Source organism: Indicator indicator, chromosome 4, assembly GCF_027791375.1.
Source record: "Indicator indicator isolate 239-I01 chromosome 4, UM_Iind_1.1, whole genome shotgun sequence".
Lineage (NCBI taxonomy): Eukaryota > Metazoa > Chordata > Aves > Piciformes > Indicatoridae > Indicator > Indicator indicator.
In genome coordinates, this window is record NC_072013.1 from 19,251,788 (window position 1) to 19,276,495 (window position 24,708).

At 41.9% G+C, this 24,708-nt stretch overlaps 1 protein-coding gene across 1 annotated transcript in view; it reads right to left on the reverse strand.

Annotated features, from left to right (window-relative positions):
- Positions 1–6,236: 6,236 nt before the first annotated feature.
- The window catches only part of PRIMA1 (proline rich membrane anchor 1), a 50,445-nt gene continuing 31,973 nt past the window's right edge, over positions 6,237–24,708 (reverse strand). The window contains exon 4 of the mRNA XM_054400632.1: positions 6,237–6,336. Within this exon, the coding sequence (XP_054256607.1) occupies positions 6,237–6,336 (100 nt within the window). The remainder of the gene's footprint in view (positions 6,337–24,708) is intronic.

The following is a 24,708-nucleotide window of genomic DNA, read 5'->3' on the forward strand; positions in this document are numbered from 1 at the left end:
AGGTATCTCCAGAGGTCCCTTCCAGCCCCTACCATTCTGTAATTCTGTGATCAGGGAGACTGTTCTTTATACAGCCTTTGATTTGTTCCTACATTCTCAAATATGCCTGACTTAAAGTCTCCAGACCCAACAGCTCTGCATGTTGCTTGTGTTGTTGCTAGTTGCCAATAAATTCAAAATGACACATTGTGGGTTGGTAGGTTGGGTTTTATTTTGTTTTGTTTGTTTGCTTGTTTGGGGTTTTTTGGGGGGAGGAGGGACTTGTTTTTTAATTTCTGTGCTGCAGAGAGCAGCTGGATATGATTTTTTTTTCCCTGAGCTTTTCCTTCCATGCAACACAACTCAATGCATCCACACCTGGGGTGGAAATCAAAAGGAGTATTTGTTAAATCTCAGAGATATTTTAACAGCACAACTTCAAAGCTCCAGATATGTGGAGCAATTAGAAAACTGTGTGTTATATGATCACTCCCTTATTATAATAAATCTCATTTTTTATTTTTTTTTTTGCTAAACAAAGATTTCCACAAAGCTGCTCTTTCGTCTTCACTAGAGAACACTACCAGGTAGCAAAAGCACAATGAGTTTCACCACAAGAGTCTCATTAGTACTGAGTTAGCACATACAGAAGGGTTTGATGAGAAAGAACAAATCAAAACTGGTGCCATTTCACTTTGAAAGTTGCTGTGTGTCTCCTGGTTTGGAATGAGTGCTGGGACGATGGTGACAGTCTTGCCCGATAAAGGGATTTTCCCAGCAAATTTTAATAACCCTAATTCAATAATTGTAATAATGCAAAATGAGTTTCTGATGAGCTCTTTTTCTTAATGATTGGGTTGGACTTCATGATCTCTGCAGTCTTTTCCAACCTGGTGATTCTGTGATTTGTCTGCTGCAGGTTGGAGGTATGGATGCTGACACAGCAACTTTGATGCCTGATGCAGGGTCCAGTGCCTTCCAGAGACATTTTCTTTCTTAGTGGTCACAGGGAGTTTTCTTTATCAAAACATTCTGATGCCTACTGATTATCATAGTAGATGGCATAATGATTATTGCTCTAATTCATTAACCTGTCACCTCATAGCTTTCCATTTGTGTTGGTCTATCCTGTTTAAGGGCTTCTTTAAATTTGAATATGAAATCATTCCTAAGGGACTAAAGAAAACTCTTAGGGAATACTGCTTTAGGAATTGAAGGCAATCAAGATGCCTCTCCATTTGAAATAAAATCCTCCCTCTGTCTGGCATTTAGCTGACCTCACTTAGGCACCTGGTAGTTCTAGAACAGTTACTTCAGGCTTCTTCTGTGGCTGAGGAAGGAAGATCCCTGATGTGAAGAAGAGTTCAGGTTTGTGATGGTCCCTTGGCTTGAGAGGATCTCACACAGACTGTGCTCTTCACCTGTCTGGCAAAGGCACAAAACTGGGGTGGGGGTGGGGGTGTGAATCCTGGCCAAAGGATCAAGGTTCAGCTAATGTAAGTCAGTGTTGGTCTGCTAAAGGACTGGTCAAAATTTTGTTCTTGTGTGGAAAAGGGAGGGTGAAGTCCTCACAGAGAGTTAAAATGTAAAATGGTGCAAACTATTCTTGCACCAAAATAAACAAAGGTACAGAGTATTATGTGAAAGATGAAGAAATCACTCTAAAACTCAACTGTGTTGTTAGGGAAACTTCGCATCTTTGGTATAAAGCGATGGGTTTTCTTGAGCTGCAGGGGGGCTGCAGGAAGTGTAATTCCTTTGTTTATGAAGCTTCAGCAGTGCACATATCTAGGATTAAAACTGCAGCATTAGGTTGGACAGAGCCAGAACCCTGCTGAACACAGGTGACAGCAGCAGCCATGAGCTTCTCCAAAACCAAAACATAAGTGTTCAAGCAAGCAGGGTTAATTTGGGCAGTAAGAGAAGTGCGTGCCTGAAAAGGCACTACAGCCATTCCTCTCTGCAGTTTCTCTTCAATGTATAGACTGTGCTCAGCTACATAACTGACAGGACACAGGAAACTTTTACAAGTACATTTTTATTTAAAATAAAAATTAATTATGGTTCCTTCTTAAAATAGGGTACTGCACAATCTGTATATGCAACACAGTTTTTGGTACAGAACATACTTATTGAGCAATATCCTTAAATACTAAATATACATTAATGGCTTGTTTGAGAAACATGACAACATTAATTCTGATATTTTTTTCTCTTTAGTCATTTAACCACTGATACAGATTTCCTATGAACAATATTTGTTTTTATCTGTACATGTGGTACACAGTCAAGAAGGCAGATCTTAGAATATTTACATTCATGCACTGATTTAAACACACTATTTTGCAGTTTAAAATAATATATTTTTGTTTGTACAGGTGCAGGGAGTCTTGTAGATACATATCTATCATAGACCTGATTCTCCATCACTTGGCAGCATCTATGGTCATATCCTGTTTGGAGCAGGAGGGCCACACTTGCTTCACATACTGTGGCCATATGGCATGCAAAGACCTGGACAATTAGGTCTCTGTACAGATATATATTAATATATTTATAACTCATACTTAGTAGAACTTTTCTCTTTCCTCCCATGTCTGTTTTTGCAGCATCTATCCAAGATAGAGATGCTTTCCTGGGCACACCATTGTATCAGGTCTGAAACTGGAAGGGTGGCTTGACTGAGGCTTCAGCTCTACGTTCCTGCGACTGCTGAGGACTGGGGAAACTCAACACTTTGAAGCTCAGGCTCTTAAAGTGCATTCCCTGCTTGTCTGCTAGTAGTGATCCTTGAGAAGACATTTTGAGTTGATGCTTTCCCTCAGACTGAACACAGCAGTTTTGAGTCTCTGGTGGTGGTCAAAGCAGAATAGTTAACTTCTGTGTAGAAATTTGCCACCTTTGCATCTGCTGGGGATCTGGCTATTTTGTGAAAGGAGCTATGCAGGTCCTTTCTACACCTGGTATTTTTGGTGATTAAAACCAAACCTGAAGTACTCATAAAGCTGCATTTTGATTGCCAGTTCCCCAGCTCCAGGGTCACTGCCTAGTGAAACCGTGAATTGTAGTACAGTAACAAAGCACAAAAGCCTCTTTGTAAAAGCTTTGCAAATAGTCTGTATGTTAAACACAGCCTTAAACCACATCAGTAAACTTCAGAAATCATTCCTCCAATGCATTTCTAGCCTCTATTTTTCTGAAGAATCACATCTGCTTCTACTATACTTTTGCAAGTGCCTTTCTGAAGATCTCCTTAAATTTTGGCGCAATGTAGTCAACTGCAGGAATCTAAAGATTAAACTACCCCATGAAAGATCTTCCATCTTTCCCTGCTGTGCAGCTGTGTGAGTGCTGAGAGCAAAGGTTCTGGACAAGCAGAGAAGCAGCTCTCAGTCTGCCTGCTGCAGGTCTTCTGTGGTCAATGACTTGTAAAAGCACGCTGGTAAATGGCTTCTTAAGAAACATTATGGTGGTGATGTGCCCAAGTACACGCATTTGATATCAGCATGTTGGATCTAACAAAAGCATATATCTGTATATGCAAATCAGATACATCTATATCTCACAAAATACTGCCATTGAGCTGGTAAGTATTTTTATCTTGATTATACAGGTGGGTAAATTGAGGCACAGAGAGGCAAAATATCTTGCTAGTAAACATCAGATCAGCAGGAGAGTTGAAAACAGATCCTAGTCCTCATGTCTTCTTCCTTATGCCCTGCCTCCATGCTCTCCATGAAGTTTGCTTGTGAGTTAAGTCATGCACCAAGATTTTCACTAGCAAGGACGTTTCACCATTGACATCACTGAAAATCTGACACTGTCTGGTAACCATCTCTTTGGACTTTTTCTTGCAAAAACAGACACATTTTGACGGACATAGCTACAAATCCCATTTGTGATTTTTGGCCTTACAGAACACGCCTTTAAAGCTATATTAGGAAATAAATAAAATGAACAACTGTTAGGAGAAAGTGCTAATCCTGAGCCTGTATCATGCTAAACTCATTTTCATTTATACTTTACACTCTCAGCTAAACATGCAACCAATCCCGGACTACGCCATGTTTAGGCAGAAACAACTGGAGTAAAAAAGAGAAAGGCAAACATAGGTAACTACACCAAAATTAATTTTATAGCTTAAAAAATACTCTAGAAATATACTTGCAATACTTTTACTATAGTATTTAGGGGCTAAGTGCTTTAGGCAATCGACATTTGGGATACTAGACTCAAAGTGTGAGTTCTATCATTTTACTCCCACTTTGGATCTAAGAGTGTATCATTGTCTCTTGTGCAAGCACACAACATGACCATGGCAGAGAACGATAATACTCTTGGGCAAAGGGTCACTTACTCCCTTTCACTTTTGTAATTGCACTCACTTCTTGAGAAAGTCTAGCCTTTAAAAAATAATTTCGTGTAGCTAAACTTTTACATAGTGATGACAGGCTAAAAAACAAAATGGATAATTCCATAAATTCCTCAACAGCAGTATATAGCAGCATTTCATTTTATCATTGAAAAGATACTTATATTTATGTACACCCTATTCTTCAATAGGCCATAGAAAACTACAGATGGGCCTGAGCTGAAACTGCTCATTTAAACATCCTGGAGCTTTTTTCTGTGAAGGTCTGCAGAACTTTGTCTTTCTCTACCTTCAGGCCAAACTCTTTATCCTGGCGACAGATCAGTCACAGACAGGAATGCATTCAAAATCTAGGTCTGATTCTTGCAGTTCAGGCACATCCTTATATAAAACTGAAAGCCTCGGTGTGTTGCAGTACTGAGGGACATGACGGCCGGGGCACTGCCACGTCCTGGAGCAAGACTGGGTCAGTGCCTGGGAGTTACTCACCAACATGGAAACTGAGTGGTGTTGAAGCTTGATGTCCAGACTGAGAAGTCAGGGTGGAAATTTGTCTTTTGCTGCATCACTATTTTCAGCACAGAGGTAAGTGGAGACATACACGCGGATGTGTGACGTGAAGGAAAGTTTTCGAGGTGGGGAGAGACTAGCCTCATTGCCTTTACCCCAAGGGTTATGTACGGAATCTAACCTGAGATCCTATCTGAAATGAGTTTGGGTGGATTCAGCTTTGCTTTAAGTAGTCTGCAATCCACGTTATGGAAAGTACAGCACTAAGCTATTATGCTGAATTTGGCACAATCGTCGGTCTCCTTCAAGAAGAGGCAGAGACTGAATTAATACAGTGGGTTACAATCAGCTTACCAGACCCTCAAAAGTGGTCCTCCAAGGCAGACCTAAAATGTCCTTGATAGGTCAGTTCAGAAGACTTGACACTTTCAGGAAACAATACTAATCAGTGAAAGAAGAAGACTTCAAAGGGCTGCTAGTCCTTTTAACACTACCTTGACCAAATACTCATGCTAAAATGTAAAAAACCCCATCTTTCCTGCAGAGATCTCCCTGGGGAATCAGCATGATGCAAACACAGAGAAACATGTAGAATTTCACAAAGGAAAAATGTTCTTAAAGATAAAAAAATGAAGTGTGATGAAAAAATATAAAGTAGTAACGTTCAAAGCACCTCTTAACATCTCCCTTTCAACAGCAATGTTAATTGCAAAAAACTTACATTTTGATTTCTTTTGCCTGAAAAATCTTCTACCATGGAAATTGCATAGTCATCAGACCATAGATTGATTTCCTGGGATAAGTCACAAGTTCACGCAATTTTTGGTTGCTTGATGGCTTAACAGAAACCTTTGTTCCCGTTTAAATAATGAAATAATATGAATGATAAGAATGAAGCATAGGCATACAAAACTGCACAGGCTGTTGAAGCACGTAGGTGACACCTCCCACCCTTGACCCTCAGAACCATAATAAGCTGCTGCCATTCTGGCAGATCATCTCCTCAAAAGATGCTATTTCAGCAGCTTTTTGTGGACACTCAATTCAAACTGAAAAGTGGGGCGGAAGAGAAGAAGAAGAAGAAGCGGGAGGCATCATGACATCGCTTTCACGAGATGCAGCATGCAACGCTTATGCCTTTGTGAGGCCTTTTCTCTGGGCAGCCCAAGTGGGTGAGTTTATCCTCCCTTGGAGAAGCAGCAAGCCTGAAGAGCAGCCTGCTTTTCTCTTCTGAATCACTGATGCGTACACTATTTCTGAAATGAAGTCCTTGGCCACCGAGCTCCTGTCGTTGCCTTATGTGACCCACCTTGCACGCTCCGCCTGTGTGCTTTGAAAGTTTACCACCTCCTGCGCCTCGGCGGGGTTTCAGGGATTATACAACCGCATTGTTATCAACTGTTTTGTTGTTTTGGGAGGAGGTCATTGCATATTCAGCCCGACTGGTTCCATTCTCTTCTTTTCTCATTGGTTTCCTTGAGTGATCCCAGGTTTGGTGACGTATAGGTAGGCAGGATGAGGAGGAGAAGAAAGGACAGACATAAACATTTATTTTTCAATACAGATTGAAAGCAAGGACATGTAAGATGCATCATAATACTAAACTTTTCTTGTCTATTTTTCCCTTTCCAAACAAAGGCCAAACCAGTAGTTAAATTCTGTCAAGCCTCATGATCTACCTGGCAGGCAAGAGGTCTGGTCTTAAGGCCTTATAATGGGCTATTTGTCTGTGTGTAGATACAGATGTGCACGTTGGTGAGATGAAGGCCGCTGGAAGGAGAGCCTTTCACTACCACCTTCATGTCTACAATGGCAGCTGGGGTGCTGGGCTAGGCTGTGCCCTAGGGCACTCCTAGGCCTTTCTCCTTAAAGTGCCACATCATTCAAACTGGGACAATACCAGGTGTTTCCACTCACCAGCCACCATAAAATCATGTCTGGTCACTAGAGGAGGATTCATCTGACCGGTGCAGATATGTACATCTGTGGTGACCACCCCAAACTATCTTCACACTCAATGGAGAAAAACAGTTACTTATAAAACAGAATTCAGAACAACTTGAAGCAGACACCCAAAATAATTCAGATGCTTTGTGCTCAAGGCATTCATGTTTCTCTGCACTGTCTGTGAATGGAGGCTAGTTTGCTAGCCCATACACAGATGTCCATGTTCTAAGTGTCTGGCTAGTGATGAAAATATGGTGCCTGCTGTGATCTACCACGCCCCTGGCACCAACCACCCTTTTATTTGGTAACACAGTACAGGACTACCAATGCTTATTGTGAGACAATACAGAAAATGCTCAGCAAGTGCAGAAAAACTAACAAGCATCTGCACATCACAGAACAAAATCATCTTATCTGGGGTTTTGAAGTGACTTTGAAAAGGGAGACCTAAGCATAAGACCTGTAACTGACGAGGATTACATGATGTGTTTCCCCTACAAATTCTCTTCTCAAAAGTGATGTGACCTTTATTTAAAGCTGAAGTTTTAAATATAGTGTTGTTTCCACAGTAATATCTCAGACATTAGTGCCTTGAGTTCACAGTGCTTCTGAGAGCGTAAAGAGGACCAGATAAATGCAATAGAACATTCAGTCTGTGATATTGTTCTTGATATTGTTTAAGAAAAACCCCAACAATTAATAAAAAGTGGTTAATGACATTTAATTTCAGCAAAGTATTAATGAAGGATTTATGGAAATTGATTACAGGAAGATAGATTTAGGTTGCTTGTAATCTCAAAAATCTCTGACTGCAATATCTTGTGGTTCTCTTTAGCTGATAAGAGTTAAGGCTTGTTAGTATTAGTTGTGATTCCAGCTGTTAGAGAATGGAAATGGAAAGGAAGGGGAGATGAAGAGTTGTTGAAACCAAGGTTTGTTGACTGTTTTTCAGCCTTTAACATTCTGTGTCTGTCTAAATCTGACACAAGGTCCTGCAGCTATGTCTTTCATGACACTGTAAAGCACCCAGGTGCCAAAGGGTGGAGGTGACAAGAGGAATGGAGAATCTGATGGCAATACTTTTATGTTTTCCTGGGCAGAAAAATGGTGTGGCCATCTAAACTTCTCTGCTGCTTTCAAAAATTCTTTATCTATGTGTGTGTATATATATTCCCCCCCCCTCCCCAGTTCCAACCCTGGCAATCAGTTCATAAATGGCCAAAAATTAAGTTATTTTGGCCAATTCTTCTTGCTGCTTGTGTCTTATTAACCCCCTTCTTTCTTTATTTTGTTCTTCCATATGTTGCTGCACCTCTTCAGCCACATTTTCTTTTGTTGTCTAGCCTTCCTTTTCCTCTCCTTTTTTTTCCCAGCATTTTTTATTTTTCTGGAGGTGATTTCAAGACCTACTTCTTCAGTCTTCTTGAAACACTTTTTTCTTTCTTCTTCCTTTGTTGCTACAGTTTCTGTTCCCTGAGAACTGCCACTTGCTCTTTCCCCTCCTCAGGTTGGTCTCCCAGCACAGACCTGGGCAGTTTAGAGACTCTTCTGATGGTGAGACCTCTCTGCAGACACTGCTAGAGAGGCTGCCAGTGATACTACTCCACTGGCACTAGCATGCATTAGATGTTTATTTTTTTCAGAGCCTGCAAATAGCACAATGGAGATTTTATCACAGTTCTGCTTCTGCCTTATCAATGGCTAAGGGACAGTGCTAGTAATGCAGAGCAACTACTTTCTTGAGGCTCAATGAAACAGCTATTGGTTTGGCAGACTTATATGCACTTGTCCCAGTGATCAAAATAGAGCTGTCTATTTATATATGCTAAGTCATTTTGGCCTTTTGCTTCCTTTCATCTGCCCTTTTGCATTAGGATACTAGCTGTTTTTGTACCACTAGCTCTGTGCATCACTGGCTCATTTTTACCTCAAATTTCATTGGCAGCTGAGATCCAAGATCCAAGCATACATTTTCCTCTTATACACCAAGGAGAACCCTTTTATCCCATTTTCTACCTGACAAGATTGATTATGCACGATCTTCCTACATGTAATACTCCCAAGTCCCCTTTCAGATGAAGTGCTATGGCCATGTATTTATGCATTTCCATTCCAGAGTTGCTCTTATTTGATAAAAGGGATGTTTCAAATTAGTGAGGGAATGAGTAGGGAACTATTCATCTCTGTGACATACTCACTTGGTGGCAGTCGAAATGAGCTGTCTGCTAAGTAGTTTGCATTGCTTTACAGTGTGGCTTGCTACACATTGTGCTTTGATGTTTAGCAAGCAAATTGGCATGCTCTTCATGCCAAACATCTGTGAATGAGACATGCAACCTTGTACAGCTTAGTACGCCCCTTAAACGATGCATCAGAGTCCATAATGATCTCTCCACCATGCATGCATTAATCTGCATGAGTCCTAAAATCAAGAAATCACCAAACAGCCATTTAGTAGTGTATTTCACACATGAAGTTTAAATTTCAAATGAGGTTCTCATTTTAGTGTAAATGTTATTATCGAAGAAACCCATACTAGCATGTCATATTGGCTCGGGCCAGTTCTCCGCAGAGTCTTGTGCAGAGATCCATTTAATGATGTACATTCAAACACAATTGATATATTCTGTCTTTAGAAAATTTCCTAGGGGAAACACAGTTCTTGGCCCTTTATCATGTCTAGTCAGAAAACTCGGTATATTTGAGAAAACCTGCTCTGCCACCTTTGGCTACTCAAGCAATTTTGGCATAGACCTACTGTCTGCAAGACAGTCGTGTGGGAGGGTCTTAGGGGAGGGTTTCTCCTCTTCTCTCACTTGTATACACTGAAGAAAATCTCTATAAATGACTTTTCAGACAAAAACAAGCAAAAGCTGAGAAAATTATTCATTCAATGAGGACTCATTGAAGCTATTCAAGATCACCTGGAAATGGGAATATAATTTTGGTTCAGAAGAGTAAACCACAGCAGAGTTTAAAAGACACAGTACTATCCACGCACTCATATTCTTCAAGGTGCTTTGTGCTTGGAAGGGATGAGAGACAAGAATAAAACCTAATTACATAAGACAAGCATGAGCACTGCAGACCTGTTTTCTACTCCCTGCCTCCACAGCACAGCAATGTCTCTATTGAAAGCCAGTGCACCATGGCCAGCATCTGTGAACGTCAGGCCCCAGGGAAACCCATCCAAATGGGAGGGCGTGAGCTCCGGGCTGGTAGAAGAGAATTGAAGGGATCTTAAATTCACCTCCTTTTGGGACTCCCATGCCTGACTCAGCACTGCCAGGAGACAGCTGTCTCCACTTTGGGATTTGCTGTCCTGGATTATGCTCAGAGAGAAATGCCTTGCCTCTGTCTTACAAAATGGGAATAGAGTGTCATTCTTCTTTTTAAAATGCAGTTAGAAGACAAAAGGCCATTTCAGCCCCTCTGCTGTGTGTTGTTGGAAGAGGTGCCCATTGATGGTAAGATCACAGTGCAGCTCCACTCTTTTGTGAGCAGTGAATCAAATTGTAAAACTTACTTAAAACACACCTAAAAAAAAATAATTAAAAATTGCATTGTATGAATATCAACTGATATTTTACCAACAGTGAAAGCCACAAGGTATCTCTCTACTGCCTTTCCACACCTCTACCTGTGCCAATGTACAAGGTACCTGTGTCAAAAATCCTTTTGTGCTTTCAGTTCCTCTCATGAAGCACTTGTAGTAACAAGAACTTGTTTCTCCTCTCAAAGCAATTTCACCTCAAGGTGCCTCCTACCATGAGGCAAGCTCTGTGGGCAGCCCCACTTCTGTGTGTTACAGCACAGAGCTGTGCTATGGGGAAAGATGAGCAGCCTCGAGTTGCTCTACTGGTGAACATCACTGCAGCTCTCCCATGCTGGCAATGGCCTGTACTGGGTCATGTGTGCAGCTGCTGATCCCTGGGGCAGAGTGGCAGAAGGGAAGAGGCAAATCAGAGCTGAAGATGTATTGTTTATATGTGCAACTGAGCTTCAAAGCTCTTCTCCATATTGATGAATTTTTCATTATCTATCCACACATAAAAATTAATGATTTTCAGTAAAATTGGGTCTCATATGACACACCCATTGTGTCATAGGCTTTATAGGATTGGTCTATCCTGATGTGCTGCCAGTGCACAGCAGAAATATCTAAGCTACCTACATACCAGTAGAGATCCAACTGCAGCAAGCATCTTCCTGGGTTAAAAAAGTTGTCCAAGAAAATGGTAAATATCTGGTAAATATGTTTTTACTCAGTTTCACTTACTCAGCTTCATCTCCTGAGCTAGGATGCTAGCAGTACCTGAGGCAGCTATGTTTAGAGCTCTTGGCTAGACTTCTCTGCTAGAAGCCCAGACAAGATGATGTATGGGCTACAGTGACACTTCAAAAACATCCTTGTTTAGCAGATACAGAATCAGAACAGAAGAATTTTCTAATGTTATTCAACTACTAGACCATGTCTCCAAACAGCCTGAATGTTTATAAGAACACAAAGAAGGTGAAGGAAGGCTATTTACATCTCAGTACTGAGGTTGTTCAACAAATGGCCATTTGATTCATGTTGGCCATCAGAGGTGAATCAGTTCACACAACAGCAACTGGTGGCAGAATCAAACTTGCTTTCTAAGACTGCTAGATGACTGCTAGACTCCTGCTAGAGGGGCTCAGTGCATTGACAGCAATTGCTTTCTGGGATACAGCCATTGAACTTGTCTGCAGCTGCCCACAACGGCCAACCTGGTGTCCTAATGGAGAGCCTGGTGCTCATGCCCAGACATGTGGGGCACATGTTAAAGGACATTTTTTCTGGAGATAGTTTTCAGAGTCATGGAAAGAGTCACCAGAAAAAAATCAATCTGGATATTTTTTATTTGACAATGTAAAGGCAGAAATCAAAGAAGAAACATTAATGATGAAAATTCTCTGAAATCTTGGTTTTTCTCTGTTAAATCAGCTCACAGCCATATATGGAGCATCCATCTGTCCAGTGAACAAGCAGCACACTATTCATTACCTGTAGAAAGAGGTTACCAGCTCAACTAGATCCCATGTACGAAGCAAATGTTTTACAGTTATAATAATAAGCAGCTCCATCTGGACAGCTTTCAGCAACGCACTCACTACCACTCAGTCTTTGTTGAGGACCAGCTGTTCAATGCTCTCAGTTCCCATACTCTCAATTGCTCAAAGCCTTTACATATTTACATGTTTACATCTCCAGTCTGGAAAGTCAGATAATCCAGCACCTAAAAGGCAAACTCTCTTACGCTAGGGTTTATTACTTATTACCTCAATATGTCATGCTTTTGAATTTACTCTTCCAAACTAGGAAGTTTTGTAGGTAACCTGGACGATATTACCTGTATCATTTGGAAGGACTATGTATACTGGGTTACCTTCTGGTTTGGACACTTGATGGAGGTCTCCTTCATCAAGTTGTATAGCCACTTTGCTCCTCATGAAAAATGAGGGGTGTCTTTGGTGAATCGGAAAAGGCTGTTCTTTCCCCAGAGATCTTTGAGTACTTCTGTCTTAGCCAGGTCAGCTGGTAGTCAGCTAGTGGTCAGCTGATAAATAAGATTTACAAAAGAAAGTACGCACACAATTTTTAACATCTTCAGACCTTTTCTGTCTTCCATGAGAGGAGAAGGGGAGAATATCTGTGCAAGAGCACACTGCTAGGACTGCAAAAGGAGGAAGTCACGTTGTAGCAATAGGCTTTGATATAACCCCAAGATACCATCTCCTATGAGGAGTTTCTTCTTTTCTGTCTGTTCACATGAGCATTTTCAAGCCTGCAATTTATGGCTAATTCAGCTCTCCCTCACAGCCATTTTTAGCTGACCAGTTTCTAGAGTACATTTAAACAAGCCCTGCAGGCGTGTGGGCGATTTCTAGTTTGGAGTGGTTCATGTTCCCCTTTGACAATCAAACTCCCCTTGCTGTGCACAGATTGAAGATTTGGCCTTTGCTGAGTGCTTCTCTCAGGGAAACAAAAAAATCCATATGGAGCTGCTCTGCAGCCATTCATCAGCACTTAGAGGTTCCTGACCTGGTGTGCTCAGGCTGCAAAACGTGGTGGGCAGATCTCTTTCTGCAGAGGTGCATATATCTCAGCCTGCTGAAGCTGTTCTGGGTATATCTGGAGAGGATTTGGCCTGTTCAGATTGCAAGTAATTGCAGTGGATTGCTGAGCCACACGTGAAATTTGAGAAGTGGAGTTTAGCCTTCATTTATTTTCAGCAGTGCAAAGTCAGAGTAATTCCACAGTCTTTGTTAGGCTTGAGGAAGATTTGTTCTGATTTACAGAGGAAGACCTGTCCCTGGGAGGCTAAGATGATGCAATCGCATTTCCTACTAGGTCTTCAATAAAGCTAACTTCAGAATTATGCTCCTACACAAAACTGATCTGAAGGAAGAGAAGCAGCTTTAGTATTAGGATACTGGAATATTAACTGACATAACTGATAAAAGTACTTTCAGTGACCCAGTGACATTACAACCCGTTCTTTGCATTCCCTTTAATGATCTTTAAAAGGTTTTATTGACTGGAGGGATATTACAATGGATGTTATCTGTCAGGTGTTCTCAGTGCATTGTCGATACGTTTTGATGACAAAAGATAAAAACTGAATAGGTCTAATGTGAAAAAATGAGCTCAGGATACCAGCCTTCCAGCCTAGCAAAAAGCCACTAAATGGAAAACAACAACAACAACAAAGATATTAAATGCATGGAATTAAGGCACCTTGCTTTGAACAAAGCCAAAATATATCTGGAGGATGGCCATTGCCATGCCTAGCAGTGTGCTACACCTGGCAGTGCCCTTTGGGGATGAGCTGGGTACATTTCTTCTCCTCGAAGGCCTGCCCTGCCACAGAACAGTGTAGGCAGCTCAGGTACACCCATGGAGCTCAGTTCAACGTGCACCATTCTCTGCCAAGCAATGCAGAAACAGCCTGGGATTGTCAATGTAGGTAGCACCCAGACAACTGGGATTGTATATACCTCTATTGCATGGGCACGATCTGCCCTAACAAGTCAGTAACTTACAGAGAGTAGCCAGCTCCAATATCTGTCCTAATTTCTTACAGAAGACAATAAACAAGCTTGACCAATCTTGTCTAACAAAAACAAACAGGGGATGGGATTGGTCTCTGGGAACACCAGAAAACAAAAAGGCATTTCAAAGGAATAAAAAGGAAAAAGCCACAGATGAATTTGGGCTGGAGGTGCAAAAATGTTTTGGGTTTTTTTAGTCTCAGAAGAAAAATGGTTTGAATGGGGACTGCTGGAGGAGGGAGCAGGGAGAGAGGGAAAACTACACAGCTTCCAGAAGGAGACTGATGTTTATGAAAAGGATCAATGCCACAGTGCTCACAATATCAGGGACAGACAGGGTGACCCAAGGGTCTTGTTCCAGTTCCATGTTACTAAGATGTTTAGGCTGCCACTCTGAAGTATCAAAGAAGGAATACTGACTGCTTCAGGGAACTGAAGTGACCAAATAATTTTACTGAACTTCAGGTGCATCCTGTGCTTCCTGGGTGATTCTCATTGATCAAGGCATACCTATGGTGAGAGCTGGACACAGGGTGAGCTGCTCTGCTATGGCACCCAGGTCTGGGTGATGGCTGAGAACAGGTAGCGCCTCATAATGAAAACAGCACATTCTCTTGCTTGCTTTTTTCCCTCAATTCCATGCAGGTCAGAAGGAGGAAGAGAGCAGCATTCACTAGAGGCCTCCTCTACACGTTCTCCAGACTAGTGCAGTCTGGATGCGTTACTGCAGTAGTGGCATTAAGCTAGTGTCTCACTAAAACCAGTCATGGAGCTTGTGTAACACTGGACAGAAGTTTAAGGCTGTCCTCAAACTAGACTCTGTGTGCTCTCTATGAATGCACATTCAAGTCTGATCCTTCATTTCTGTGTACACCTGTGAGAGTTGTTTTTATCCCACAACAAAACTGAAACACAAACGTTCTCATGGGTACTGGCATGAAGGCAACAAACACTCATCTGCTTATCTCTGCCACTCAGTAGTACAAAAACAACAGTGGAAGCCCAAACTAACATCTTTCTTTTAGTCCTTTAAAATTCACCACTTCAGGAACATATTGAGCAACACATAACACTAGTCAATACTTTCTATCTTCAATGAGCTTAACAGATATTAATTAGGAAATCTGAAAAAACATGCTTTTCAAGTGCCCAGCTGTACCAATCCTTGCTTTTTTTTATCAGATAGACAACATGTCTAAAACATACACCTTGAACAAAACTCGACAACTACCCAACTGCTTCTACTTAGCTACAGTGAGGCCAGAAAAAGACATTTTAAAAAAGATTATTTATCTGGGTTCCCACTTAGAAGTTGTCCTTATAAAAAGACATCTCTCTTTCAGGGTGAAGCAGAGAAGGGAAAAGGTGCCACGTCTGCAAACTGGCACTGTGCTCTGGGTCAGAGTAGGCATCACTACCAGAAAAACATGGGGTTGGAATTATAAGGGCAGAAAGAGGAGATGAACAAGAGCTGTTCTCTTGCTGCCTCTGATGGATAGTATGCCTCTCACCAGCTACATGACTGTAGATATCGATCTCCTATGCAATGGATTTTTCCATCCCCAAAACAAAGTTGGTCTTCTGTGCTACTTTGTGGCCAGATTTTTTTTGCTAAGCATAGATAACTACCTTGCTATTTGATTCTTACAAATACAGGCATCAATTTGAATGATGGACTTGATCCATACAGCAGAACAAGGCTACTGATATTTCACTGAATTATTTAAATAGAATTTTACTTTTTTTTTTAATAGTAATGGCTAATTTCTATGCAGATGAACCACAATTCTCTGCAGATTTTCTGTAACAGAAATATCTTTAATGGAAAACTCTTTGCAACACAAATAAACGCAAGGAACCGAGAACATTAAAACTTGTAAAATTAACCAAGTTTTTCAACTATCTACATCACTTTGAATTTGAGGTAACCTATCTCTTCCAACAACTAGAGTAAGATCACTGATTTCCAAGAGCAGCTTCAGACTTCCTCCACTCACGGAGAAGAGTCTGCAGAGCCAGACACTGCTCTTTGAGTGATAAATGCAAATCCACTGTAAGTTGACTGTACAGGGTAGTCCCAGCCTTCCCGTGTTCTAGGTGTCCAAATGGAGCAGGTCCACAGAGAGGCAGAGCAGCTAGCAAGTCCTGCACACCATGATGTCTACACAAATATTTGGTTTTGTGCAGTAAGATTTAGACCATTGCAACTGAAGGCAATTTCTGAGGAAGAATTTGAGTTCAGCCAGTCTCCACACTGGCTTTCTAGGGCTCAGAGGAACTGGAGGGAAGAATCAGACCAGCCTGCAGTTTCTGTTGTTTGGGAGTATTAACATTTTTCCTAAGTTTTCACGCTACTGTCTCAAAAAGCAGACACCAAAGGAAGCATTATTTCTCTATCTGGGACCTCTTTGTGTGGCCTCTCTTCAAAGGCCAGAATGAGGAATGACCCTGTTTTCTGACTCTTGCCTTGTACATCTGAGGTCAGACCCTTTACATCAGAACCCCTGTTAGTGCTTCACTCCATCACCTGGCATTAGCTTGGGTAGTGGATGTTGCGATGCTCAGCTCCACAAACACTCCCTGACATGGCTATGTAGGCAACAATTCTGACAAATCAGGAACATAATTCTCCAGCACAGCCATACCAGAGGGAGTGGCCATGTTCCCGCTGACAGAGGGGACATGAGAGTCAGAGTAAGGTAAGCATGTGGCAGAGCAGGACCACCCCAGCAAATCCTGCCCACCATCTCTGCCCACGCTGACCTCCTGTGTATCTTGCCTTCACAGCAAAGCTCTTCTAAGGGGGAAGCTGTGTGCTACTTAGCAACCCCAGAGTATGATAAATAATTAGCAGTAAGTACAGGGGGTACAGAGAAGCAAGGGCAGAGGTAACAGAAATCAGGCCATGCAGCACAGAAATGGCAGCACCACAGCTGCCAGAGGCTCAAAGGTGACTGCAAGTGATTGATGTGTACCTAAGGATCATCAGAGCTCTGCCAAGGGGACCCTGTCTGTACCCATTGCCCCGAGACAGTGTGTCTGCACAACAGCAAACAGCACAGCAGTGTGGGAGTGTGTGATGTAATCTCCCTTCAGAGCAGTGGGTACACCCAAAACCAGGTCATGTATGCAAGCACCTCTAAGCTTTCCTTTATCAACACCTTCTCTTACCTAAGACATGGAAAAGAGATCTCTGCATACCAAGCTGTGACTAATTAGACAAAGGTGTGAAACTAACACGCACAAGTTACAGTGGGAACTAGCACTGCCGTGGTCAGATGCCTTGTTACCTCTGGCTGAGATTCCCTCAAGAGGAGGAAGCATGCCTGAGTGCAGCCTCTGCCATTTGTTCCCTAAGCTCTGCCTTTGCTGCACAGAAGTCCAGGTTAGAGCCAGGCATCTAAATCAAAGTCAGCAGAAGCTACAGATTAGAGGGGCTCAGGGTGGCAGCAAGTCAAGGCTGCTAGCCAGAGGTGTGCTGAAAGGTCAGGCAGCAGGAGGGTTTGTTCTGCATGGTCAAACCTGGGGCAATGCAGGGGCAGTGCAGGAGACACAGCTCTGCAGAAAACAGGAAAGTGCAGAGATGGGAGGACAAATGGAGCACGCCCACAGGGCTGAGAGGTGTGCTGATCATCTTGAAGGTGGTTGGATGCATGTGATGGGTAGGGGACTGGCTGGTGCTTAGCTGCTTCATGGTCAGGTCTGACTTCTTGTAACCTCAGCAGAGCCTGCCTGGGGCAGCTTGGGGCATGTATGGGAACTACTAGGGCATTCCCATAACTTCTGGGCTTTTAGAGCTTCTGCAAATCCATAGCGTCTGCTGAACCTACCGTGAGCTGCAGTTGTTCAGCAACTGGAGAAGTAAGGCTTTGCTGCTTTCCCTCCAGATGCCCTGCAAATCCTTCATGGAAAGCAAAAGGAGGCAATAAAAGCACCCAGTAAGATCCTATGTGATTCTTGTTGTGTAGAGGGAACTCCTGAGTGATACAGAGCTGGAGTAACGAATCTACATACCCAACTACTACCATGGGTCCAATTCCCTTTGTGTCATAAAATAACATCGTCCCAGGCACCTCAGGGTTCTGCTGCTGGGCTCTTACAGGCTATGACAAACACAGCCCTAATATCAGATATCCCAGATAATCATCTCAGATATCCCAGCTAATCAAGCCAAGAAGATTCTTCAGATGTCCCTGCACACTCTGCTAAGTACATCTCAGCCACAGCTGTGGCTTTTCACCAGGAGGGTCAGCAAACACTTGCCCTTGTGTCAGCTTTGTAAAACTTGTGATTGGGTTAAAAACCAAATGAATTTCTAATAAAACTTTATTTCTTTGCCTTGTACGATTTTGAATATGTAAGAGTCTTAAGTTTAAAGTCAGTTTTTAGACTAGCAGGTGAACCTTGTTTTCATATTTAGATTTCTTCAGAAGTTATGGCTTCAGGAAAAAATGTAATAAAAACCTCTGGGTAAACCTGGTAACTCTCCTGTATGTTTCAAAGCTCTTGTATCCACTTCTATCTTCGAACTGTGCTGGAGTAAATTAGAAGTATTTCAACTGGTACAATCAGACCAGAATAAGCATTATACTCTGGCACGGGCCTGTAAAATCCACCCGTGGCTATTACAGAGTTGCACTGAGGCAGTAACTGTACAACTTGAATCTGTTGAAAGACTTTTGCTTGTTTCCTGTGGCACCCTCATTTGCAGTGGAAAACAGAAAAATGGCAAGTTTCTTTCTGGTCTAATGTTCCCAGTTAAGAGAAAGAGTAGGGCATTTTATCCATTTATGAGTGCAAGCTTTCTTCCTAGCAGATTGTGGCTTTGGGATAACTTAAAAAAGCCCTGTAATAATTATACAAACATGTAATGCTTGTAAAAATCCCAGACTGACAGCATTGAAGAGCAGATCCTCCTGCTTATCTGACCAACACATACTGCAGAGGTAAAAGAAGAGCAAATTTTCCTGTATGGCAGTGCCCATGTGGCTTGGGTCAGCCACCTGTTGGAATGAAAGGTTATTTTATCCACTTTATTCACCAGCTCTTGATCTGTCAAATGAGCCTGCTAACAAGTAGTAGCAATGCTTTTTCTATTCTATTTAAAAAATGAGGCCAATCCTTCTTCATCTTGAACTAGGCACTCAGTTTTTATCAAGTAGAGCTACGTTTAGTTTAATAAATAGTGATAGCTTTGAAAGAACACAAGAAAACCAACAAGAACTCAGAGAGCTTGTGGCCTCTCCATCTGTGGAGATATTAAAATCCCAGCTGGACATGGATCTGGGCAACCTGCTCTAGCTAATTCTGTCAGAGCAGAAGTTTGGACTAGATGAATCTCAATCTGTCCCTTCCAACCGTAACCATCCAATAATTCTATGAACACAATTCTTGCTAATAAATGAGCTCTCCTGCAGGATGATATAAAATACCCTGGTTGCTCAGGGTATTTTAACTCTCATTAGTAGATCATCTGCAATGTCATTCTAAGGATGGGAGTAAATTCACCACTGGGAAATGATTAGGCACAGAGGCTAAGCAACACATGGGGATGCTGAGTTTTGGTTAGAGATGACAGAAGACCTGGACAGTGGTGCTCAGTGGCAGATGCTGGTCCTGTTGTTGATAAACATAAATATTCATCCAGTGGCTACAGAGTGACTGTTGTTTCCTTGCTCTTCCAAAATTTTGAAGTTTATCCTTCTTTCAGCTGCCCTCAGTGACATTCCCAGGTCTTCCCAATGAAGACCATATTCCCTTTTGAACGGCATTTGGTAGAGGCTGACCGCATTTGCAGAGCTAATCTGGTTTGATGTCAACTACACAAAAATCTGCCCTCACAGAGATGCTTCTTCTTCTTCTCTTTGAGTGTCCCCCCTTTGAACAGTACTTTTAAACCCAGCTTTCCCACCATCTCACTTTTTCTTCTGGGTATTTACTATCTTTCCAGGCACCTGCTGAGAATTACATCACCATTTCAGTACAAAACCTTCTAATGTGTCAGAGAGAGCAGAAGACATTAACAATCTCAATTCACCTTGATCTGTCTGTTATCAGCCATGCCATGTGTATTCACATCAAAGCAATTAAGTAAGTTTAGGACACTGTTCTGTCTTCTCACACCAAAAAGCACTGTTATGTTGCAATTAGTCACGGTTTTGAATTAAATTGTACATGGCTTCAGTGGCTTGTAGGAGGACTACAAAGCCATTGTAACCTTGGAGGAATGGGAGGTACAAAATGGTCTGGGGGAGAGATGCAGGCACAGCCTGCTTAGTGGGTCATACATCTCTGAATGGTGGGGCACAGTCACCATAGCTCCCACTCCCACTTTTTACCCTCCTTAAGAAAGTCCCTCGCAAGCATCTCTCTCATTTTGTTAAACAAAACCAACTTTCAGAACCGCTCTCTCACTACTGAAACTAGGCCTTGCAGTATACAGGGTCCATAAATCATACACTAAAGCTAGGTACCCTAGAAAATACCTGAGCAATGAGTTTTAAGACAGTTTAAATATGACCTGTCATTTTATTTCAGTACAATGTTTTCTTCCATATAATTATCATTTGAAGGTGAACTCAGTGTGTATTTAAAGAAATGCATATGTAGACATTTATGGTACATTTTTCTTAAGACTATGGGACATATACAAAACAGTGGCTTGACAAAGTTAGAATAGTAAGTAAAAGGTGTTATCATGCAAATCTTTGCTATCATCAGCCTGCCTTCTCTGCTGACTTAGCAAGAACGTTTTTTGTTTTTTGTTTGCAAACCCTGTGGTACACTTGAGAACAGAGGTATCCATCCTGCCTAAAACCCAGCAGAGTAAGGAAGTCACGTCCCTAGGCATAGTGGGTGACCATATGGATGTTCTGGAGATATTAAGTACAGGTTTTTCACATGTTAGAAAACCATCCCAAACACGCCCTGCCGAGCTGCATGGCTGTCGTGTCAGCTGGCACAGTGATCAGGATGCTCAGCTTTGCTTTCCGCTTTGAGGTTTGAGAGGTGGCTCCAGTATCTTAACTGTATACAGGGAGCAGGGATTTATTTTTCCCTTTTATATAAATATCTTCTTTCCCTCACAGACACTGGCACACCAGTGAGCTGCAGAAGTAGGATTACATACTGCAGGTCCCTCTCTCCTCCCTCTTAGTTGCTTATTTACCAAACCACTCTTGCTAATCCATTTTACTGTGTTTACTTTCCACTTCCCTTCAGTCTTATTGTCTTACTGTTATTCAGGTGCTTGGAGACATTAAAAGCAAAGGCTTAAGAGACAGTCATCACCAGAGCTGACTGTTTTTGAATCCACACTGATTTACACCAGATGAGTATTTGTTAGAGCTGCTGGCATTCCTGGTGCACTTGCACAAGTCCACAAACCACATAATACTGATATAATCCAGCTTCCTACAGCCTCTACTAATTTATGGTCCTGGTTTGAGTTGGGACAGTGATTTTGCTTTTCAGCTCAGACTCTTCAAATTAACTTCCTTTTCTGAGGTGAACAGCATGTTTTTTGCAGACGGTGTCTACTTCTAGAAGTGATAACACTTGGTAATAGTTACTACTAAGGATTGGTACACAGAGAGGCCCTTCCATGTACTTGCTCCTATGAAGACCAAGATCACTGCTAAGTTTGTGTACCACATTGGGGATGCAGAAAGTAAAAGGTCACACCTGTGACCCAGCAGGTGATCCTAAACTAACAAGGTATTCCAATCCCATATAAATAGTGTTTGGTATAAGTATGAGGGATTATGAGGGTCAAGCTCTCTTCAATAGCAGGCACCTGAGGAGGACGCTGTGTGTCTGCTTTCAATCCCGACCCAGGGGTTCCTGAACCCAGTTCCAGAATCCGGTTCCTGAATCTGGTTCCTATCTGCTGCTGAGTCCAGTCTGGGACTTCCCCAGCACTAGCCCACAGCACCAGTGGTGATAGTGATGTAATCATCATCAGGGGGGCTGGGTTCAATATTGGGTTTGTATATATTTAATTTTTAATTAAGTGTTATTATTTTCATTAAAGCTGTTTTTAGTTATATTTTTGAATCCATAAGTCTCTCTCCCTTATTCCCTTTATCTTCCCCTTCAGGAATAAGGGAGAGAGCTTAATAGAGAGCATCTGTCATTTGTCTAGTGGCTGGCCCAGCCCTAACCCTTGGCATTTATGAATTGTCCTTGGACCTTCTGCTTTTACTTCTTGGTGACAGTCTTCCAGGGAAAGAGAAAGAATGGTAGGCATTTATAGACAGAGAAGTGGTAAAGAAATACTTGGAGGTATTCCAGATTTTGAACCAGTTGTTCATCTGCTCTTGTTACACGTTACAGAAATCTCTGGTTGTGAGATCGCTTTCCTTACACACAAAAGGAACAGGAAAGTCCCACTGCTGACAGTGGGTCTGAGCCACAGCCAATGATTAAGCTTGTCCTAGAAATCTACAAATGTCATAGACTGTGACTGATGCCAGTGGTAAGCACCAATCATTTTTTTTCTGAAGTGCCATAGAAAAGTTTTGTAAGAGAAAATTTTTATTTTTTAAAAGAGGAACTACCCCTTTGTCACCAAGACCAGAGAAAATAGTTGTTCCTCTGCTGCCAAACGGAGGGTGCTGTCACCATGTGTGTAACCTGCTGCAGCACAACACATTATCATGTGCCATTGCCTCTTGTGCTTGATCTATGCAGAGCACACAGCTGTACTCTGTAATGATCATGCAGTGCTCAACGCTGCAGACACCAGCATCACACATAGGAAATTCAGAGGATGTTTAAAGAGCCTCTGAAGAATCATCCCATGTAAAACTGTCATGGGTTAAATTGAATATTTACTGCTGCTATTCAAAACTGTCCTGCCTCATGCTGGCTTCAAAATGAAAGTGCTGGCTGAAGCAAAGTATTAGGGGGCTTGAAATTCAGATTGTAACATGAGAGGCTTTCTGTTCTGGTTGCTGGGTTTGGGTTCCAGGTTTTGGCTGTTGGCTCTTTCTTGTGGGAATGGCAGTGAGACAGATGGGAATGGGCTAGTTCCCTGGTTTGCTGCTTTATGCTGCACTCTTTTTCCCCCCCTGCAAATAGGCTAAGCTAAGGTAACTGTGCATTATATCGTTAGCTAAGGTAATTGAGCATTGTATTATTATTATCTGATCTGCTCAGTAAAACTTTTAATCTCAACTCTTTTTATCTCAACCCAGAGTTTTTGTATGTTACTTTTCCCTCACTTCTTTGTTGGGGGAAAACAGGCAGGTTAACCCATTCATAGTACTTTTAACCTGTTACAATATCTTTCCAAGAGTTTAACCTGCCTAGCAGTTTTCTGAATGTTGAAGCTGATTCTCACCTTTTGGTACTAGTTCCCTAATGAGAGAGGTCAAATCCGTCCACTGGAATGGATTTCAGCATTTCTTATGACCATTTCATATTGGGAGAACTGGAGTATTTCCAGGGGAAATGCAGGTGTGAAGGTAGCAGCATGCTTGCTTAGTTCTGATGGCTATTTTCTGAATAAAAGCACTGATCTACTAGGGTGTATTTTATCACAGAAAACCTCAGTGCCTAAAATCGGTGTTATGCTGAAGTTTTAGCTTTTACAAGGGAAAATAAACCACCTCAGAAGAAACACTTTTTATACAGATTGAATGAAACTACAGTAGAGTTATGATACCTTGGAGACAGTCACTCCCTTTCTTCCTGCTACAGAAAAGCAGATATGAGGGAGGTGGATTGGGTCTGGCCCTTTGAAACCACTAAATGAGATTTTAACTTAAGCACAATAGGATTTTTCTTTTTCTTTCTACTTCAAATTTGATTCTTAGGAAAGTGAGGGATTAATACAACAGATCCAAGCTCTGTGCAAATAAATCTCTGCCTGCACTTTCCTACTATAACATTTAACTCTTGCTATACCCTGCAAGCAGATGACTGCTCTTATTGCACTCTTCAGCATCTCTTCAGTGGAGGCTGGAGACAGATTTGCCAGAGATGCTGCAATGACAGGGTTCCTAATTCCAGGAGATACACAGGAACAAGGGCCCAGGAGGCGGATAGCAGAGGAGAGGTGGTCGGATGGGGGTGTGAGAAAGGACAGGGCAGAGCATGGTTATGGAGCCAGAGGCTGGCAACACACTGGAGAGACTCTTAACTTTATCAGGACTCAGGTTAATCCTCTTACTCTTTCTCTAGCCACCTCTACCTCCCAGGCAAAAACTGAGCGAAAGATTTCTCACTCACATCAGTTAAGCCAATTCAGCTCAACAACATGTGATAATATGCTGTGTTGAAGGCAGAGATGCTTCTGTTGTGAAGCATCTTATTTCCCAGCATTTATCAATAAGTATCTTTTACAGTGGATCAAGGAATCTGAATTACTGGGGAATGCTGCCAGGCACTTTAGTTCATCCTTTTAAGAGAGCTGTTTCAGGAAGGACTCATTGATGAAAAGAGATGCTCTAGTTACTCTGTTAAAATAAAATTAATAGGATTTCCTTTTATTGCTGTCTATCTCACATCTGAGCAGTTTTCAGTTTACCATTTGCTAGCAGTGTGAATTTCAACAGTAAGAAGGTCTAAGAGGAAATGTCTCTTTTCTCTGAGCCTCATGTCTGTTCAAGCAGCTGCCTTGTACGTTGATATTCACACTGTTTACAAATAACAGGTGTTTTCATCAAGTACTGGTATTCTTGTTCACTAACATGAAGCATGAGACTGTTGTGTGAACTCCCAAAACCTTTTGAGGCAGTTCTAAATGTGTCTGTTTACATTTCTTTTTTGTTTCTCCCATCCACCAGCATCACAGCTGATTTGAAGTGTAATTCCTCAGT